At 40.0% G+C, this 17,335-nt stretch overlaps 1 protein-coding gene across 2 annotated transcripts; it reads right to left on the bottom strand.

Moving 5' to 3' along the window:
* Nucleotides 1-53: 53 nt before the first annotated feature.
* LOC115348775 (14 kDa phosphohistidine phosphatase-like) lies at nt 54-5,320 on the bottom strand. 2 transcript variants are annotated; one of them, XM_041127601.1, is made up of 4 exons: nt 5,116-5,320; nt 4,506-4,630; nt 1,928-2,057; nt 54-142 (listed from the first exon to the last, which is right to left on the bottom strand). In XM_041127601.1, exons 1-3 carry the CDS (start codon nt 5,243-5,245, stop codon nt 1,965-1,967), a joined length of 348 nt encoding a protein of 115 aa, XP_040983535.1. In that variant the 5' UTR covers nt 5,246-5,320; the 3' UTR covers nt 54-142; nt 1,928-1,964. The 2 variants fall into 2 exon arrangements, with proteins under 2 accessions (XP_040983535.1, XP_029887849.1); XM_030031989.2 differs by lacking the exon at nt 54-142 and having other exon boundaries at nt 1,865-2,057.
* Nucleotides 5,321-17,335: the final 12,015 nt, after the last annotated feature.

A 17,335-nucleotide genomic window follows, 5' to 3' on the forward strand; every position in this document is an offset into this window, starting at 1 on the left:
AAACAAAGATAGAAGTCAGCTGGTAACTCTATCATCTCCTTCCAAATCATCACCCCTTTTCTCCCCTCGCCCCATCCCCTTGCTTTCTGAAACAGTCATCACAATAAGAAATCCGGTCTAAATTATGTCTTTCCCGTAAGTACTGTGGAGGGAAACATTAAAATCAGTCATAAAACATCTCAGGAAATTAAACGAAAAAGCTTGTTTGTTTTAGCAGGAGCTATCCTTAACTGTTGACTTCCCTTTGAAGGCTATTTGCTAGTTTTGGGAAATGAGGCAATTAAAAAAAATCAGTTTTGTATACTGGCACCAATTAAATGACATCCGTTACAGTTATTTTACTAAAGCTTAGGGGAAAAAACCCATGAGGAAAATCAAAGTGGGAAGCACCCAATTTGCAAATTATTGACCTGTATGCTATTCTTGGTTACTAGGTATGCAGGCACTTAATCACATTCTGAAATCAAAATCTTATTAAGAAAAAAAAAAAAGAAAAAAATCAAACCTGCAATCAATGTTATCATGGCATTTGAAGTGCTGCAGCCAGATGACTATTGTACAAGAGCATACAGAGAAGCACAAACAGCAGATGCAAAAGCTCATAGAGGCGCTGGAGGGGAAAGTGCAGGCTGCACATCGGGGGAAGCAGGTGCCAACCAAGAGACTGGCAGCACCAGGTTCAAGAGATCCTGCTCCCAGGTGATTACTGGGATGGAGATACCTGGAACTCTTCTAATAAGGAATGGACTGAAAGATCTGAGGATGAGAAGAGGAAATCCTTCTCCACCCAGCCAATCAAAACAAAGATACAGAAGGGTGACATAAGATGGATAGTTACTGCCTTATTACACTAACAGCAGGATTTTTTTGTCACAGAAACTGGACTAAAGCCTCTCAAATTTCATACTGTTTGTACTTTAAGAGTCACATGCACACTGAAAAGAAAAAGCCACCATATACCACCAGATACTGGTAGATAAGTGCAGTAGGAGCCACAGCACAGGGAAGAACCAGGATTTATATACAAATAGCTCTTGAATACTGCAAGTCAACAATGTAAGCATAAGAACAAAAAGGTACTGCCTTGAAATCCACAACAGCATTCAAGGGAAGACTGGCAGGAAACAAAAGAGTGAAAATTGTAGCAAGTAACTTCACAACAAATGAAGGGCAACATCCTGCCACAACAGGAGGAAGCAGGTGCTGTAAGTTAATTCAGACACTGCCTAGGTGTCCTGGGTCTGGCTGGGAGGTAGCTAACCATAAGATAATTATTGCTAAAGAAAAAGGAAAAAGCATCACTATACTCATGGGGAATAAAAGAAGTACAGGGGAATCAGACTGAAACAAGTATTGTCAGAATTTGACATTGCCATTAGTCTGCTATAGGGAAGGATCTTACAGGGACACAAAAGATATTGATCATTACTTGTGTGGAACACAAATACTGAACTTTCAAAACCATGGAGTAAATTGAAGACTTAAATCATTGGTGAAGAACTGTAACAGTCAACCCTCCCCTCCGCCCTGATTCTTGTAAATGTGGATAAGAAAGTTGAAAAGCCTAAAGAGCAATAGAAAAATAAAGAAAACAGAAAACACTGCTGTCGAAAGACCAGGTAACAGGTTTGGTCCTGTGGTGTTTAAGTTGATGGCAAAATCCTGATGTAGCCTACAATGTATCAGTGAGTCAGGACTGGATGAAAACAAACTGGAGGTAAGATCATGTGGGAGTGCTTAATTAGATGGCACATCAAAAGGAGAGGAAAAAGGCTTACAACTGCAGATTCTGCACAAAAAAATAAGATACATCTGGGGATTACTACCCGTATTATAAATTACAGCAGAGTCCAGTTACTCCAGATTTATGGTAACATCCATAGAAGGCATTCAATTTTATTTATCAGAGTACAGCTCACAGAGTTACCAGTTTTGAAATGCTTGTTGTGTTCATAGGTAGCCGTTTATTTCTTGTCATCTGACCATGTAATTTCATAATCTGTATACACTTTTTTCAGTAACTCTACAGTCACCGAATGATCTGCTTTTCCATAGCCCTGCAAGAAAGAACAAGTGCTTATTAGAGAAATATGTACAGAAAGGAAGTCCACAGAACCATTCAGTTCTTGACAACACAAATTACCCACTTACGATTTGATAATTTACATACAAATCAAATACAGGTTCTAAAAGAGTTATTCTTGCAGTATCATATTTTATTTTTCTATTGTCCTCTCCAATTTCCCAAACCCAAGTTGTAGAAAAATGACATGGGGTTAAGCAATCTCAAGTAATAGAAGGTGCATTTTTCACATGATTTCTCCAGCAGGAAGCTTGTTTTAAAATGTTCCCAACCCCTCAGCCACCATATTTATTGAATGATCTTTTAAGCCACAGCAATTGCACTGACCCACTTTAACATATGAGCATAAAAATACCTGATTTGGCTCAGTGGAAAAGGGAGTAAGTCACCACGTGTGTGAACATTTGAGTACTATTCTAGACACTAAAGAAATCACAGTCTTCATGTTTTATTTATTTGCAATCTTGCCTTAGCTGGTAATGGCATAATTTTAAATATTTGTCCTCTTCAGCCACTGCAACTGCAAACTAAGGCAAGGTCAGATAACCCATGTGATTTTTAACCCTCATTTAAATCACTGATCACAGTGTTAGAAATTTAAGACAGTTAGGTCTTAGGTAGAAGGTGCCTTTCCATTATTGTCTTACATGACTGGAGTTATTATCTTGGTTTATTTCAGAACTACAAGTAAGTTTTTCCCCGTCAAAAAGCCTTTACTGCACAACAGTTTGAAAAAAACCTGTGATTTACAGGTTACTTTCTTTTTCCAGTAATATTTCACTTGAAACTTAACTTGGAAGACTGAAAAAAGAGCTCAAGATTGCATTATCAAACAAAACATGTACCTTTATTCATCACTGACTCTGCCCAAAAGTAACAGCTTAAGTAAAGCAGCATTTAAACTGCACAGGTTAAAATTATTGATGCATTATAAAATGCAAACTTTTAAAAAATACCAGATAATATAGTTATGTCAGAAATACTGCAGGTTTATACTGTCAGTTGTAAAGCAACACACCTACAGATCACTCTTGCCTTGGTAGTCACTTTGAAGACCCCATCCAGCTTTGCAAATAATCGCACAGCATCTACTTCAAAAAAAGCCAATGGCTATTTCTCTGGTTTTCATAAAACACCAAGATAGTTCTGGTTTAGAGTCTGACAACAAATCTCCAGGTAAAGAGAAGCATTAAACCCATGTAATTAATATACTAACTTCTGACCTGCTACTGAGGTCTTCTGAACCTCTCTATCTGACAGGAGCCCTCATGGTAATAAAACTCTGCTTTTACATGGTGCTCATCTGTAAGCGTCAAGGTACCAAAAGCAGAGAAACAAGGTATTTTCCACAGACATTGCATTACAAAGCAAGAGTTGACCACTGCCTCTAACACTAAATTGGCAGCTGAATTTATATACAAGTGTCAAGCCTCATCTAAAAATGCAGCTTTGAGGACCTACAATGACAAGAATTTAGTAGAGTAAGCATTATACACTGCCTTTCCACCTCACACAACTCCTAAAGAGTTTTTTTTTTTTTTTTTCTTATGATTCCAGGTGGCAAAAGACATCTTGGAACAAAAGTAGCACTAACATTTAAAACACATTCAAGGCCCAACCTTCACTGCTCGTCTAAGGTAAGCAGATTTGAAGTAACGATCACTTTCTATAAAAAAATAAATTAACTTAATAGAACTATTTTCTTCTTGTCTACATTAGAAGCCTAGTATCTTTACTCACAGTAATACTACAGAAGTAGCTACGCTTCCTCACAGAGCAACACCAGAAACAGACTATAGCATGTTCCCTAAATTCAAGAAATCATTACCACTTATTGAGTCTTTCATAAAGAATCTGAACTTACACAGAACAGTGACAGGTAACAAAAATTCTTTAGTTTCCATATTCTTGGAAGTTACTTTTCTTCCCACAAAATGCATTTATGTAAAACTACATATTCACCTACTAAAAATTCACCACACATAAACTGGGTCTACTCTTCTCACCCAACACATACACTGAACAACATTCACAATTTAGCTGGTCATTGCCAACCAACGTTTTTATTGGCAAATAAAGATCACACAATAGCTGGATCAGGACCCTGTGGCTACAAATGGGCTATTCCTGCTCTAGCACTAAGATTAAAAGATTCTGAGTCAAGAGATGCTAACTTCCATTTTTAGTCAGGATTGTAACTTAATGTTGGTATTACTCAGCATTAAGTTATCTATTATTTTTGCTTTGGTGTCCTGCCCTTAAAACTAGTGTTTTTCTAACCTATCTCACAAATAAGCCCGGCAAGTTTTCCAGTTAATGTTTACACTGTGATTCAAATTGTCATAAGTCACCATACTATAAAATAAAAATCCCAGAACATCAGTGACAAAAGGATTTGAAGAAATACAAGAGATGCACTTACTGTAGAGAGCCCAAATACCCTAATTTTCTTGTCTTTGCTATTATGATCAATTTTCCCTCCTCCAAGGCACTTGCACTCATATCCCAGCTTTTCCATTTCAGGATTTACTTTTTCAAATATATGATCTGCACAAGGAGAACGGTTAGAGCCATTAGAATACGCACTAGGCACCAAATACTCTAGAACTCTTCTTTTTGGCTACTTCCCGCTCATCTTCCTCCAGTTCCCTTCTTTCATCTGCAAAGGAGGGAGGTTTCTCTTGACAGACATAGAAATTACACAGCTCTAATTAAGGTTCTCTATTTCAGTTTTTTTACTTAAGTTAACACATCACATTCTCCTAAATGAGGTTTATCAGGTTTGGAAATGACATCTGACAGAAACATTGACCCACTTTTCATATTCGCATGAGGCACCTATTAAGGGGGGGGCGGGGAAGGTGGTGGGCGGGGGCTTCTGAGCTATGCCCACTGACACCAGGGACTCCCTCCTCCGCCTCAGATTCGCTTGGGAACTGGCGGCCACGGCCCACACCTCAGGGCCGCTGCCGGGGGTGGGGTGGGCCCGCTAACGGTCGCTTCCCCAGCCCCCGCCCCGGCCCGTCACCCACTGTGGAACTCGGCCGCCTTGGTGCCGCGGACGATGTCCCGCCGCTCCTCGCCGCCCGGGCGCTGCAGGCGCACCAAGATGTACTTGAACGTGCCCTCGGGGTCGATCTCGACGTCCCGCACCGCCGCCATGGCGGTACCGCCAGCCTGTGAGGTGACCGGGACGCGCCGCCGCCGCCACCCCCCGCCGTCCTCCGCGGTTGGCGGGAAGGCGGTGCTCGCGCCCGGGGGCGGGGCAGGCGCTGCCGCCCGGCGGGTTCGTCGTGAGGCGAGCGGCTTCCCGGCCGGGCAGGCGGAGGCCGTGGGTCGGCTTCTCCTCACAGGCTGCGAGAGGGCGGACGGTGAAGGCGTGCGGTTACTCCTTCGAGTTGCCGGTCGAGGCCTTAGGGGTGCCCTCGTCCCTGCGCCCCTTCCTTAGCTGCCGTGCCTCCTCTCCCCCGGCTCCCAGAGCAGGGGCCTTGCAGTGGGCAGCCGCCGTCACGGGTCCGTTGCAGGGCAAGGCGTTTATACCGGGGGGGGGGGGGGGGGGAGAGGGTCATAGACAGGGAGAGCTTAACACCCTGAGAATCTGTAGGTTACTCTTAATATATATATATAAAATAAGAGATACAAGTTTACCTCCTGTTCCCCTTATTTTATGGGTTCCACTTGATGAGTTAGGCAAGCTCCACGCAGATCCATCATGAGGTCACAGATGTCTAGCATGAATAAGATACACCAGCTTGTTGAAAATTGAGTCTATAATATTTACTGGAAGAAAAAGAATTGTTACCTTGCAGTGTTGAAGTACGAGCATGGTCTTGTATCATGTGCTTACTTCAAAAAGAGGGAATATTCACATTTTAGACAAAGATTTTTTTTAAAGTTTCAGAACATTTCCACAAATGAGTTGCAACATAGCCATGTCTTTTAAGTGTTATATTGTAGGTCACTTTCAACTGAGCTATTCTATTAATACGTACCAATAGTAAATCATTGTTGACATGAATTTCTCCAGCTCTGATATAAAAACAGTGCTTGAATACAGACAGTGTACTATATAAACTAAGATGCATGAAAAAGTAAAATAGAAGAGTACGTATCATCTAAATACAGCATTTAAGGATTTTTAACAAGATAAATGTAATATTTTAATTAGATTTTTTTGTGATTTATTGCATCATAATTAAAGTTATTTACTAAACTACTTCATTAGCTGTTCTAAATCTTAATAAAAATTTCTAATATTTCATTATTGCAGATACTGTTGTCAGTTACCTTTTTGGGCACAGAGTAGTACCATCACTGTGAAGAAACCAGTTAGAGCCCCACTAAGGTAAGCCAAATTCCTGCTAACTGCATCTTAGGAGATGAAGAGGTGAGAAGGGCTTTAAGTAGAAACAAGCCTACCATCTCAACTGTTCTGGATTTGCCAAGGCAGGCAGGGAAAGTGATAAAATCTATGTCTGGGTAAGGTGCCCTTTAGGATTATAAGGCTGAGAGAGTGCTGTGGAGTTTGGGTGGTTGCTGAAGCTTACTTTGTTCAGCTCAGTAGTAAAGGCCTGTAGGATTACTGTAGTGTTAGTTCTTTTAAGTTTCTTTCAAGTAGTCTAGAATGTCCATTATTGTTTTTATACTTTTTGTGTGTATAGCCTTTTCTTTGATTATTTTGTCTACTAATCTAGCCTAGTATCTGATACTCTTATTTATTTCTTCTTGAAGCTTTAGCATTAAGAAGGTTTTATGGAGCTTGCTTGTTTGAATGAACCTTGCCTTTTTATTTTTAACTGGTATAGGATACTTCATTCCCTTGAGTATAGAAACCTGTTGCGTGGCCACAGCTCTGGAAAACTTTATTGCCCCATTTCAGTTATGATGCACAGAAGGAGCTAGCAACAAACAGTGGTAACACTGATGAGCAAGGGCAAGGATGGCAAAGGAAATACAGCATGCCTCAGACAGAAGCTAAACTTTAAAGGAATTTGTCCTCAACAAGGAGAGCAGGTGTCTGGCTTGACCTGACATGAGTTTGACCAGGTAAGTATGTGACTTAGTAATAGGCAAAGTGGAACTTTGTCGTCTTCTCCTTGATGCTTTTGTCTTCCTAAGCACCCCCTTTATCCAAAAGTAGTTTCCTACGCCATGCTGAAGTATAGGAGCTTCCTGTTGGCTTTTAGGCTGAAGACAGAAATCCCCTGCTGTTGGCGGCAATTGTTAGTGCGTCACTTTGTGGGCCTCAGGGGTACAAAGAGGATGGCATGGGGCAACAAGGGTCTCGGACCAGAGACAGCCTGCCTCCAATTATACTGCATGTAGGAACTTTCCTTTTGTAATAGGATTACTCATATCTAACTGTGGCAGTGAGTTTGGTACTATTTTCTGAAAAATGAAGGGGGTTTTTTTATTAATTTGGCCAAGTGATATCTTGTCTCTTCACAGTGATGACCTAAAAACCACTGTTCTGAGGAAAAGTATTCTAAACACCTCAAATTAGGTAACAGTGAACCAATGTGATGAAAGTTAAGATAGGCTAGTAGATATATTTCTTGAGTACTTGTAGCCAGACCATAAGGGTAAGTGTTGCCAGCATTTTTTCCTCTTCTGTGTTACATACAGGGCTTGTTTTCTGTTAGAGTTTGCGGGCTTTGGACTGGACCCAAATTACTATAAAGTTGCACTGTTGTTGTTTATGCCCTTCCTATCATCAGATTGTTTTAATCCACATGGCCTTGTAAAATGCACCTATCCCTATATTGGCTTGGGTTGTGTCAATATTGCAATGTATGTCGGAGTGGATTGACCTGTTGGTGTTACAGAACGTGTGGTTAGGCTGAATCTGGGATACCTAACCAAGTTACTGGTGAGCTAGTGCATCTGAACTTGGTCAAACTTCTCTACATATTCCAGCAATCAGAGAGATTAAAAGGAAGCAACAAAAACTGTGGTTCATGTGACATGGTGTGATAGCTGGGTATAACTATTGTAGCTACCCTGGTTCATTTTCATAAAGGTATGAGATGTCCCGGTATCTGTAACATTTTTACCTTCCTGAGTGTCTTGAAAGGGATAAAACAGATAATAGCCTTGTGTTCTCTATTGCATCCCTTACAAGAGGGTCCTGTGAATACACTTTTTCTGTTTAAAAACTGTTAAAGTGTTAATAAATGTCAACTCAATTTGAGATCATGATAGAGATATCAGTATTGCTATATTCCTACAGGTTTGATGAAAATATGTGGAGAACAAAGACACTGTGCATGTTCGTGCTGAGGGAATGGGTTCCTGTGTATCAAGTGAAATATTTGGGTGATGGAAACTGCTGATAGGGGACAAATACATTCTTGTTGTCACACTTAACTGCATTTCAACTGGGCTTTGTGGTAGCATTAAGGCTGTGGTGTTTGTATCGCTTTACAGTAACTGTCCAGAAACATTTTTCTTCCCTATTATGTGCCCCCATCCCCCAAGAAAAATTGCCCTGTTCAGGAAGTGTGTATGGATACTGAGCATTCTTTTTGAATTTTTTTCCCAGAGTTTCATATTTTTTTGGCTACTGAGGTGGACAAACGGTCTTCAAATAACCTTCAAATCCACTTGTGAGTGCAGTGCCCTTAAAAATTAGCTCTGGAGTGATTACTAGATGTAAGCAGTAGCTTGACACAACAAAATACAGTTACTTTATCTTAAGTCTTTATATCCTCTAGCCTTATACCACTCAGGAACTCAAACTACACTTCAGATTAGGGTTTTCTTCTGAAAAAAAAATGGAAACTGTCGCTTTAAGTACACCGATCATTACATGAGTATGTTAAATGCTAGTTTTTCAGCAAATATGGATTTTGAATATAGTTTAAGGAATCCAGTTATGTGCCAGTATCAAACCTAACAGCAGAAGAATGCGCTAAAGGCATGCTAAAAAAAATTAAAAATTATCAGATCAGTAGCTTAAATGTGTTATGAGCAAAGCACAGGTGAATAATATAAATGGAGTTGCATTTTCTTCCTATGTATTGGCAGTCCAGCTAAAGCATACATAGAATATCTGCAATAAAACAGATACAATACTGTAGTTATGTCAAGTGATAGGTCCCTAGGAGTTCCTGAGGCATAGGTGCTAGCAGAGCAAGGTGGGTGTTGTGTCTTATTTGGGATTTCCAGAGTGGTTCTGCCCAGTTATCCCTCTCTTATGTTTGACCTGTCTCTTTCCCTTCTTGCTGTGAGTATACCTGAGATGGCTGTTGTAGGACTCCCATCTGCTTATTGGATTCTTAAAACCTTTGCCATAAAAGCAGAAAGGTTAAGTCTCTTACTAGTCTTCCCTTTAAATATCACTGAAAAAGCTGTGCATGTATAAAGCAGGGCAAATCACTGGAAGTTCTCAAAATGTGATTGGACAGGCTGCTAGATAATCTCATCTAGGCTTCCATTCCCGTGATAGGTTGGACCAAGTGATCTTTTGAGGTCCCTTCCAACATGGGCTATTCTGTGAAATTCAAGTGCTAAGATTACTGAAAAAGCAGTGAAAAACAGTTTTGGGGTTGTTTGTTTTTCACTTTATGTGTATGTGCTTATGAATGTGTAAATGGACTTCCCACTTAAATGTTTTCATGCATGCAAAGATTAGATCTTCACAAAAGAGAATCCTTGCGGATAGAAGGTTCATAGCTTCTTCCCCCATTTCTCCAGATCAATTCTGTGTGGTCAGTAACAGTATTTTTCAATCAATCAGACCTGAGTCATGAACCTACTTTTAAAATTCAGGCAAAGCACTACATACAGCATTTCAACTCCTCTTCTGGGCTAAATGTCAGGAGTCCAGCTTTGAGACTACATTATGTTTTGACTCGCACTGCAACATTCAGATAGGTTGAGTATCTGAGATGACTCCTTTCCCCTGCATTATGTTCTGTGGTTTACAGCCTTCAGCTGAAGTCACTAAGTGGAAAAGTTTAATACACAGGAACTGATAGTTACGAAGAAAACACACTGGTTTCCCTTTCCAAGTAACTTGGTGACAGAAAGGATCCCTGAAAAAGCCTGGGTTGAAAGCCCAAATGGGTTAGCCCTTGTGCATGGCTTATGAGATTTTCTGATCTGTGGTTAAAAGCTAATTTGGCCTTGAGTAGAATTTTTGAGAAATTGTTATTGAGTATTGATAACTGTCACTTTTTTTAGCAATTTGGATTGAAATGAGGGATGGGGGAAAGAAGGTGAGGCTGTACTGCTGCTGTATGTGGAGATATCAAAGCCAGTTGTAGTTGAACAAGTTCAGGTAGCAGAAGTCATCTGGCTGCAGAAACACGGAGTTCAGATCCAACTGGCTTATCCTGCCAAAACCCCACATCAATTTACTGTGCAGGTCTCAGACCTGCTACTTCTAGCTTGCTTTCAGTGCCCAGACTACACTAGTTAACTTGCACGACATCTTAAAAGGAAGAAACTGGATTGCAGTTCAAGATCAAATGTAACATTTCCTTTGAGAATAGGCAAAAAACCTGTGAGCCAGGAGTATCTTAATGTCAAAACATCCTCATATTTATTTTGCTATTTAGCCTCTGAACAGCAAGTGACTAGAAAAGGAATATTAGTATTATGCGAATGTGTTAAATATACATTGTGCTGCAGTGAAGCTCATCACTGGATTCTCTCAAGCCATTAGGCCAATCCAGGTTACCAGAGTCAGGAAAACGGAAACAATCGGTTTGAAGTCCAGCTGTATAAATTTTTCCTTTTATTGAGCTCTTTGACAGCAGAGCACAAGATGTAAGGATATGTTTGGCCCATTGTTGTATTACAGGAAAATATTAAGAAAAGAATTTTGAAGTAGGTAATTTCCATCACGTGTTAACTCTCACATGAGAGAAAATAAAATGAGGGTTAATTTTCAGCTGTACTTGCAAATGTTTTTTTATCCCAGAGTGAGAGTACACCCTTGAGCTGAGCAGAAGAAAGCCTAAAACGCTGGTGCAAATGAAATACATTGTTGTAAATTATGACTATCATGGACATCAAAGATCACAGGTCTGCTTTTCTGCTTGGCCCACTCATTTTAATAGGCTTTGGATGGAGATTTTTTTCTTCAACAGCTGTTGATTAGCAGCTCCTCAGATTAGCAAAGAAGCCAGAACAAATGCAGGATAATAACATTATCTCTCTTGGTATTAACCTCGTTTGGATCTGTGTATGTATAGTCAGTTCAGAAGCCAGAGGCTTTGTTTGTGCACTTAAAGTTAAGAATCCAAGCCAACCTCCAGCATGCAGGAGTGTAAAGGACCTCTGCTGGGTCCTTTATACCTTGCTTTCATGAATAAAGCTCTCACATGATCCCTTTCAGAAATTGACCAAGATCTGCATGAAGACAAAGGGGTTTGTTCTGCTACTCATAGAAGGCAATTTTATAACCTCATTGCTCTGCTGGCTAGAAACTCCCTCCTAATTTCCAGTCTACATTTACTCACAGATGGTTTGTATCCATTTGGTTTTTTGTACCAACTTTATCCCTTTATATGCAGAAAACTTCTGATCACCTTCTTTACTTTCCTGATACTTACAAAGAGCCCATCACATGCTTTCTGAGCCTTCCTAGCTGCTGCTTCTTCCCCAGACTTAAACACAAATTTCTAATAGCCACCTGGAAAGGTATTTCTTTAGAGGGTACTTCATGAAATATTTCTACTCTCTGAGCACTCTAGAGTTTCCTACCAGGAGGTGTCATTCTCTTAGCTCTCCTTCTGAATGATCTGTCTGTCACAGGATTGCTAGTCTTTGAACTACTGAACACATGCTTCCCCCCCTAGAATCCCCTTGGTCAGTGAAACCAGTCTGCTGGGTTTGTTTTCAGGGCTCTGCTGTCCTTTGGTTGTCCCTCCCTGCCCTTAGTGTCCATGCCTTACAGCATATGTCGGGGGCATGATGAAAGCATCGTGTGCAGGTGATGATTCCAGAGACCCAGCTGTTACTTTGTGGCCTGTAGAGATGAACAGTGCAAGTTGTTTAATTGATCAGAGTTCATTTATGTGGGATATATGACATCCTGAATATAAGGGCCTTTCAGCTGCAGCTGCTTTTCTTCAAGGTAAACTCATGCATTTGCATTCATGGAGCAGAGATATAAGGGTATTTTGAATGGTGGTTTTAGGGCTGGAGGTACCCAGCAGGGAAATGGTGTCCTTCCTTAGTCATGGTGTTGGGATTGCAGTTCCTCAGGAAAAACTCAGAATGAAGAAGAAAAGATGAATGGAGAATGTAATTGTATGAAGTCTTACTTGCAGAATTCTGGATATACATTGAAGGAAAAAGGTAGATTATTTTTATTTCATGTGGTGAACTACTAATATTCGTGTCTGTGGGCTGGTTTAGCTATAGCAATAATTCTGCTCTGCGAGAAGGGACATCACATGCAGAGCAAAAGAACAAAGAACTGCTTTCCCAAATGCTGGCATTCAGTTAGTGCCAAGGTCAGGGAATAGTGTTTGGTATACATAGGAATGTATTCTTATTACTCCATGTTACTAAATTACATACCCTAGTAAGTGAGGGAAGTGCCTTTAAAAGGGCATGTACACTGTTTATTTCAGAGGAAGAAAATTGAATCCTGCCTTAGAGGATAGAAGCAAACCCATAGAACTGGTGGTTTAACTTTTATTTTGTATTTTCAGAAGCTAATGGCACAACCTGAGTAAGAGATGAAAAATCACAATACTGTCAGTTTTATTCCAAATTCTTTTCCCATTACTTTAAGCATCTAAGCAAATGTATTTGCTCTCATTTTAGAGAAGAGAGAAAATGGATCTCCTTTGACTTAACCTTTATCTAAACTACTTCTGTCTTTGATTCTAGAGGGTATAGAGCAACTGCACTCCTAATTTACTTACCTTCAGGTAGGCATAAATCTGGATCTTTCATTCTGTTTTGACAGTAGGGTAGCTTCTCCTTTGTAGTTTATGTACCCGGTCTAACATTGTGGGGATTTTGTTGCTTAGAAGAAGTACAAATAAACTGGACTCTTAACTGCTTCAAATAAGAACGTTGCATGCAGGCCTAGTATAATTTTATAGATGATAAATGAGAATCCCTTTGCTTCCTGCTGATCCAATACCTTTTATAAAAGTAATCTTAGCTGATTATTAATTCTGTGGCCTAAATAACCAGACTTTGCTACTGGTTACAATCATGTGTGACTACAAAAGATGAGTAAATGCCTGTTGACAAATGAGAGGAAAAAACCCAACTAATATGCACCAGGAAGGATAAATACAGAATCAATCATTTAGGTTGGAAAAGAGCCTTAAGATCAGAGTCCAACTGTAAACCTAACACTGCCAAGTCCACCACTAAACCATGTCCCTAAACACCTAAATATCCCCAGAGATGGTGACTCAACCACTTCCCTGGGCAGCCTGTTCCAGTGCTTGACAACCCTTTTGGTGAAGGGTTATCAAGGGGCTGTGTGGTGTGGGGTACATGCTTTACATTTGAGAAAAATGACTTTGTGGATTCCTTTTTAGGCTCAAATATGAAAGTGCAGCAATTTCAGAGTAGGTAACAGACTCACCCTTCCTAATGAGTCAAGAAATCTAGAAGTTGTGGAAGAGCAAAATTTTCACTGGAAAGTTAAAGTATTACAGCATTGCTTTCGGGCCCAGGAAATAAGGAGAGTCCTAATGATCTTGACACCAGTTAACTGGACTTTAAAAAGCCTTGTGGTGCTGGTTTTTTGCCTGGGAAATGATAAAATTGAACAATTTAACACCACTGCTTTCAATGTCAGTGATGAATTTCTTTGTTTTTGAAACAACTACTATATGTGTCAATTGAAGTATCTTCCACTGATGATCTTATGTTAAACATACCTTTCCTAAAAAGCAATTGCTTATCCAGCTGATAGAAGTAAACTTCTTTCTTGCAGTAATTCATGGATGGTATGGTTGTGGCAAACTTGTGTTGGAGTGGCTAGAATGCTCCTGAAAGAGTACTTAATTCAAGACTGATGTTCTCTCATGGTCTACTGACTGAGAAAAGTCATGAGTAGTATGAATGATATGCTTTTGCTGGGTGTTCATGGGTCAGGTTTTACTTCTCAGTGCTGTGCAATTGTTCCTTGTACTTTGGTCTTCTACTTTGAAGATTTCAAATACCAAGTGATAAGATCTCATTCCACAGAATGCCAGTAGCTTTGGTGATGGACCTTTCTGCTGCTTGGTTTTATAAATGGCATCAGACAGTGATGACAGACTCTGGGGCTTGGCTTTAAAAGGTCAGTATCACCCAAAGCATCTTTAAGGTACACAATCCAAAACTTCTAGATCCTTCAAAAATGTGTCTCTCTATGCTCTGCTGCAGATAACACTTGAAGAGTTTCTTTACTGCTTGTTTCCCACTAAAAAAATTAAGGACTAAAATATCTGTACCAGCCTTCTCTGAAGCTTGCTTAGCAGACATTTCTTCCTAGAGCAGTACAGCTCCTGGAGTGGGCAATTTGGGCTGAAAGCTTATGGAGAAATCTGAGAAATTACAATATTGAAGTTATAGGATGCTGTATTTAATGATTAAAAACCTGTTGTTGAATATTGCTGTAGTTATGGACTCAAACACATTAAATACTGTGTCCATGTATAAAAATTATTTACATGAAACTCACTTAAGCACTGAAAAGAACAGACATGAAGCTTGGAATTCATAAACTAATGGTGAGATGTATTAGTAAGGAAGTGAAACTACTGCCCTCTTCATCCTTTTTTGTAGTCTCTCCCTCATAATACTGCAAATGGAGAATGGAAGGTCATGTCAGCACTCCAGTGCTACTGATAGTTCACATGCTATCTGATAGGTCAAAACAGTGTTCTCCGGGAAAAGAGCTAGGCAGAAGCTATGCAAAGAATTTGCAAAACAAAAAACATTTCTCATGATGACCACTTTTACAGAACCAACCACCTACTTAATCTCCTAATCCTAAAACTTCCTCTCACTTATCTCATTTGCCAAAAGCTGTAATTGTTCTCTTCCTCAGCCAGCATCCCCATCAGTGTCACATCTGTGACATCTCACCTGCTGAGAGTATGGGACTGTCGTGGTTTAACCGCAGCCAGCAACTAAGCACCACACAGCTGCTCACTCACTTCCCCCCCAGCAACTGGTAGGGGAGAAAATCAGGAAAAGAAGTAAAACTCATGGGTTGAGATAAGAACGGTTTAATAGAATGGAAAAGAAGAAACTAGTAATGATAATGATAACACTAATAAAATGACAACAGTAATAATAAAAGGATTGGAATATACCAATGATGTGCAGTGCAATTGCTCACCACCCGCCGCCGATCGATGCCCAGTTAGTCCCTGAGCGGCGATCCCCCCACCCCACTGCCCCCAGTTTCTATACTAGATGTGACGTCACACGGGATGGAATACCCCGTTGGCCACTTCGGGTCAGCTGCCCCAGCAGTGTCCCCTCCCAACTTCTTGTGCCCCTCCAGCCTTCTTGCTGGCTGGCCATCAGAAGCTGAAAAATCCTTGACTTTAGACTAAATGTTACTTAGCAGCAACTGAAAACATCAGTGTGTTATCAACATTCTTCTCATACTGATCTCAAAACATAGCACTATACCAGCTACTAGGAAGACAATTAACTCTATCCCAGCTGAAACCAGGACAGGGACTATGGAACAGACCTGGGCAGTAAAATCAACAGTGCTGGGTCTATGCATGGGTTATATAGTTATTCTTTTTTACAAGTGCATGAAGGGTGACAAGATTCCAAGAGCTTCTCTGCCATGATTTCCAACAGTAGAATTAGAAATAATCAATTTCTGCATGGGATCAGTTTCACCTGCAACTGCAGGCAGCCAAGTATGCACAATCTTAAGACCAGCCCTGCTTTTATCTTAACTCAAGGTGTGACTTGTTTCTTCTGCTCCTTTGTTCTGTTTCATGTTTTAGTGCACTGCATCACATCTTGCCAGTGCAAGTGATCCCTGGCCTCAGATTCTTGAATGTGTATTTTTGCCTGTTTGGAGGAAATTGAGCAGTGTGAGTCACATCAGAGAGTTCCCGAAATAAGAAGTGGAGATAAGATTTTCTGGCTCCTGTGGTTTCACTCCAGACAGAGTGGAGACTGTCTTAGGCAGCCTGAGAAATTCCAGCTTCTTGTAGCAGTTGTATTGCCTACCTTATTCACACTTAATGAGACACAGAGGCTGAGGGATGAGTATGTTTTTGGGAATTATCTTTTCTTCCCATCTAGACCTTGGGGAAAACTTGTGCCTTAGACCTTTTGTGTCTGAATTTTTAAAGAATTAGTGTTTCAAGCTTGTCTCCAAACAGGAAACACCTTCACTACTGGCACCAGAACTCCTTTTCCCCTCAAGGCTGGCTAAAGCTCTTACTCTTCTTCTACTGAGTGTTACTGTGGGTGAAGCTGGAGTTTTTTCCATGACTTCAGAATTTCAAGTAGTTTTACAGCTCTTTTCCATGGGATAAATGTCTGTTGTACAAACTATTTTGACATAAATACTTACAAAGTGTTTTAATTTAAGAATGACAAATATAGCTCCTAGAACTGGATTACTCAGAGGTACTTAATTATCTTTTTTTGCCTGTTGCCATAAAAGCATCATTAAAATATTTAAAAATAAAGACTTAGAAATATGTAAATGCAGATGCAATCTTATAATGCAGGTAAAGAACCATTCTTTAAAAAAGACATGGAAGATGAATCTCTGTCTCCTTCTATGTGTACATATGTACATGTGTATCTTCTGGTTACCTGAGATCCCACCATATCCTGTATTTGTCTTATTTTGGGGATTTCAGCAAGTTCAACAGAGGATTTTAGATAATCTAAAATTATTTCCCACTGCATCCCACTGTCATAAGCTACTGATAAAGATGTTGACAAATGTTTCTCAAACCAAGACTTAAAAATCTCCAACAGAAAGCTAGACTCTACAAAACTTCTGTTCTAATGTTTCATGGCCTCCTTATTTAGAAAAATTTCCTTTAAAACTTTGTCACTACAAATCAATCCAACCACTACTTGTTATGCACCAAGTGGATATAAAGAATTGTTGATCACATTGCCCCCTAAGTACTCTAAAATACCTTTTAAGTTTTAGAAGATTATATAGATATCTTTCCTCTATCATGCTATTCTACAGTTGGGTGGGAATAAAACAGTTAAATGCCTTGGGTGTTTGCACATAAGACATATTTTCTGAGCATGTGTTACTTGAACTGTGATCTGTGGAGA

Source organism: Aquila chrysaetos, chromosome 12 (assembly GCF_900496995.4).
Source record: "Aquila chrysaetos chrysaetos chromosome 12, bAquChr1.4, whole genome shotgun sequence".
NCBI lineage: Eukaryota > Metazoa > Chordata > Aves > Accipitriformes > Accipitridae > Aquila > Aquila chrysaetos.

Excerpts from the sequence above, each read along its gene's own strand:
- LOC115348775 (XM_041127601.1), bottom strand. The coding sequence starts at position 5,245 with ATGGCGGCGGTGCGGGACGTCGAGATCGACCCCGAGGGCACGTTCAAG. Across the intron at positions 4,631-5,115 it reads CAAGGCGGCCGAGTTCCACA|ATCATATATTTGAAAAAGTA; the intron begins GTGGGTGACGGG and ends CTCCTTGTGCAG. Across the intron at positions 2,058-4,505 it reads GGGTATTTGGGCTCTCTACA|GGCTATGGAAAAGCAGATCA; the intron begins GTAAGTGCATCT and ends TCTTTCTTGCAG.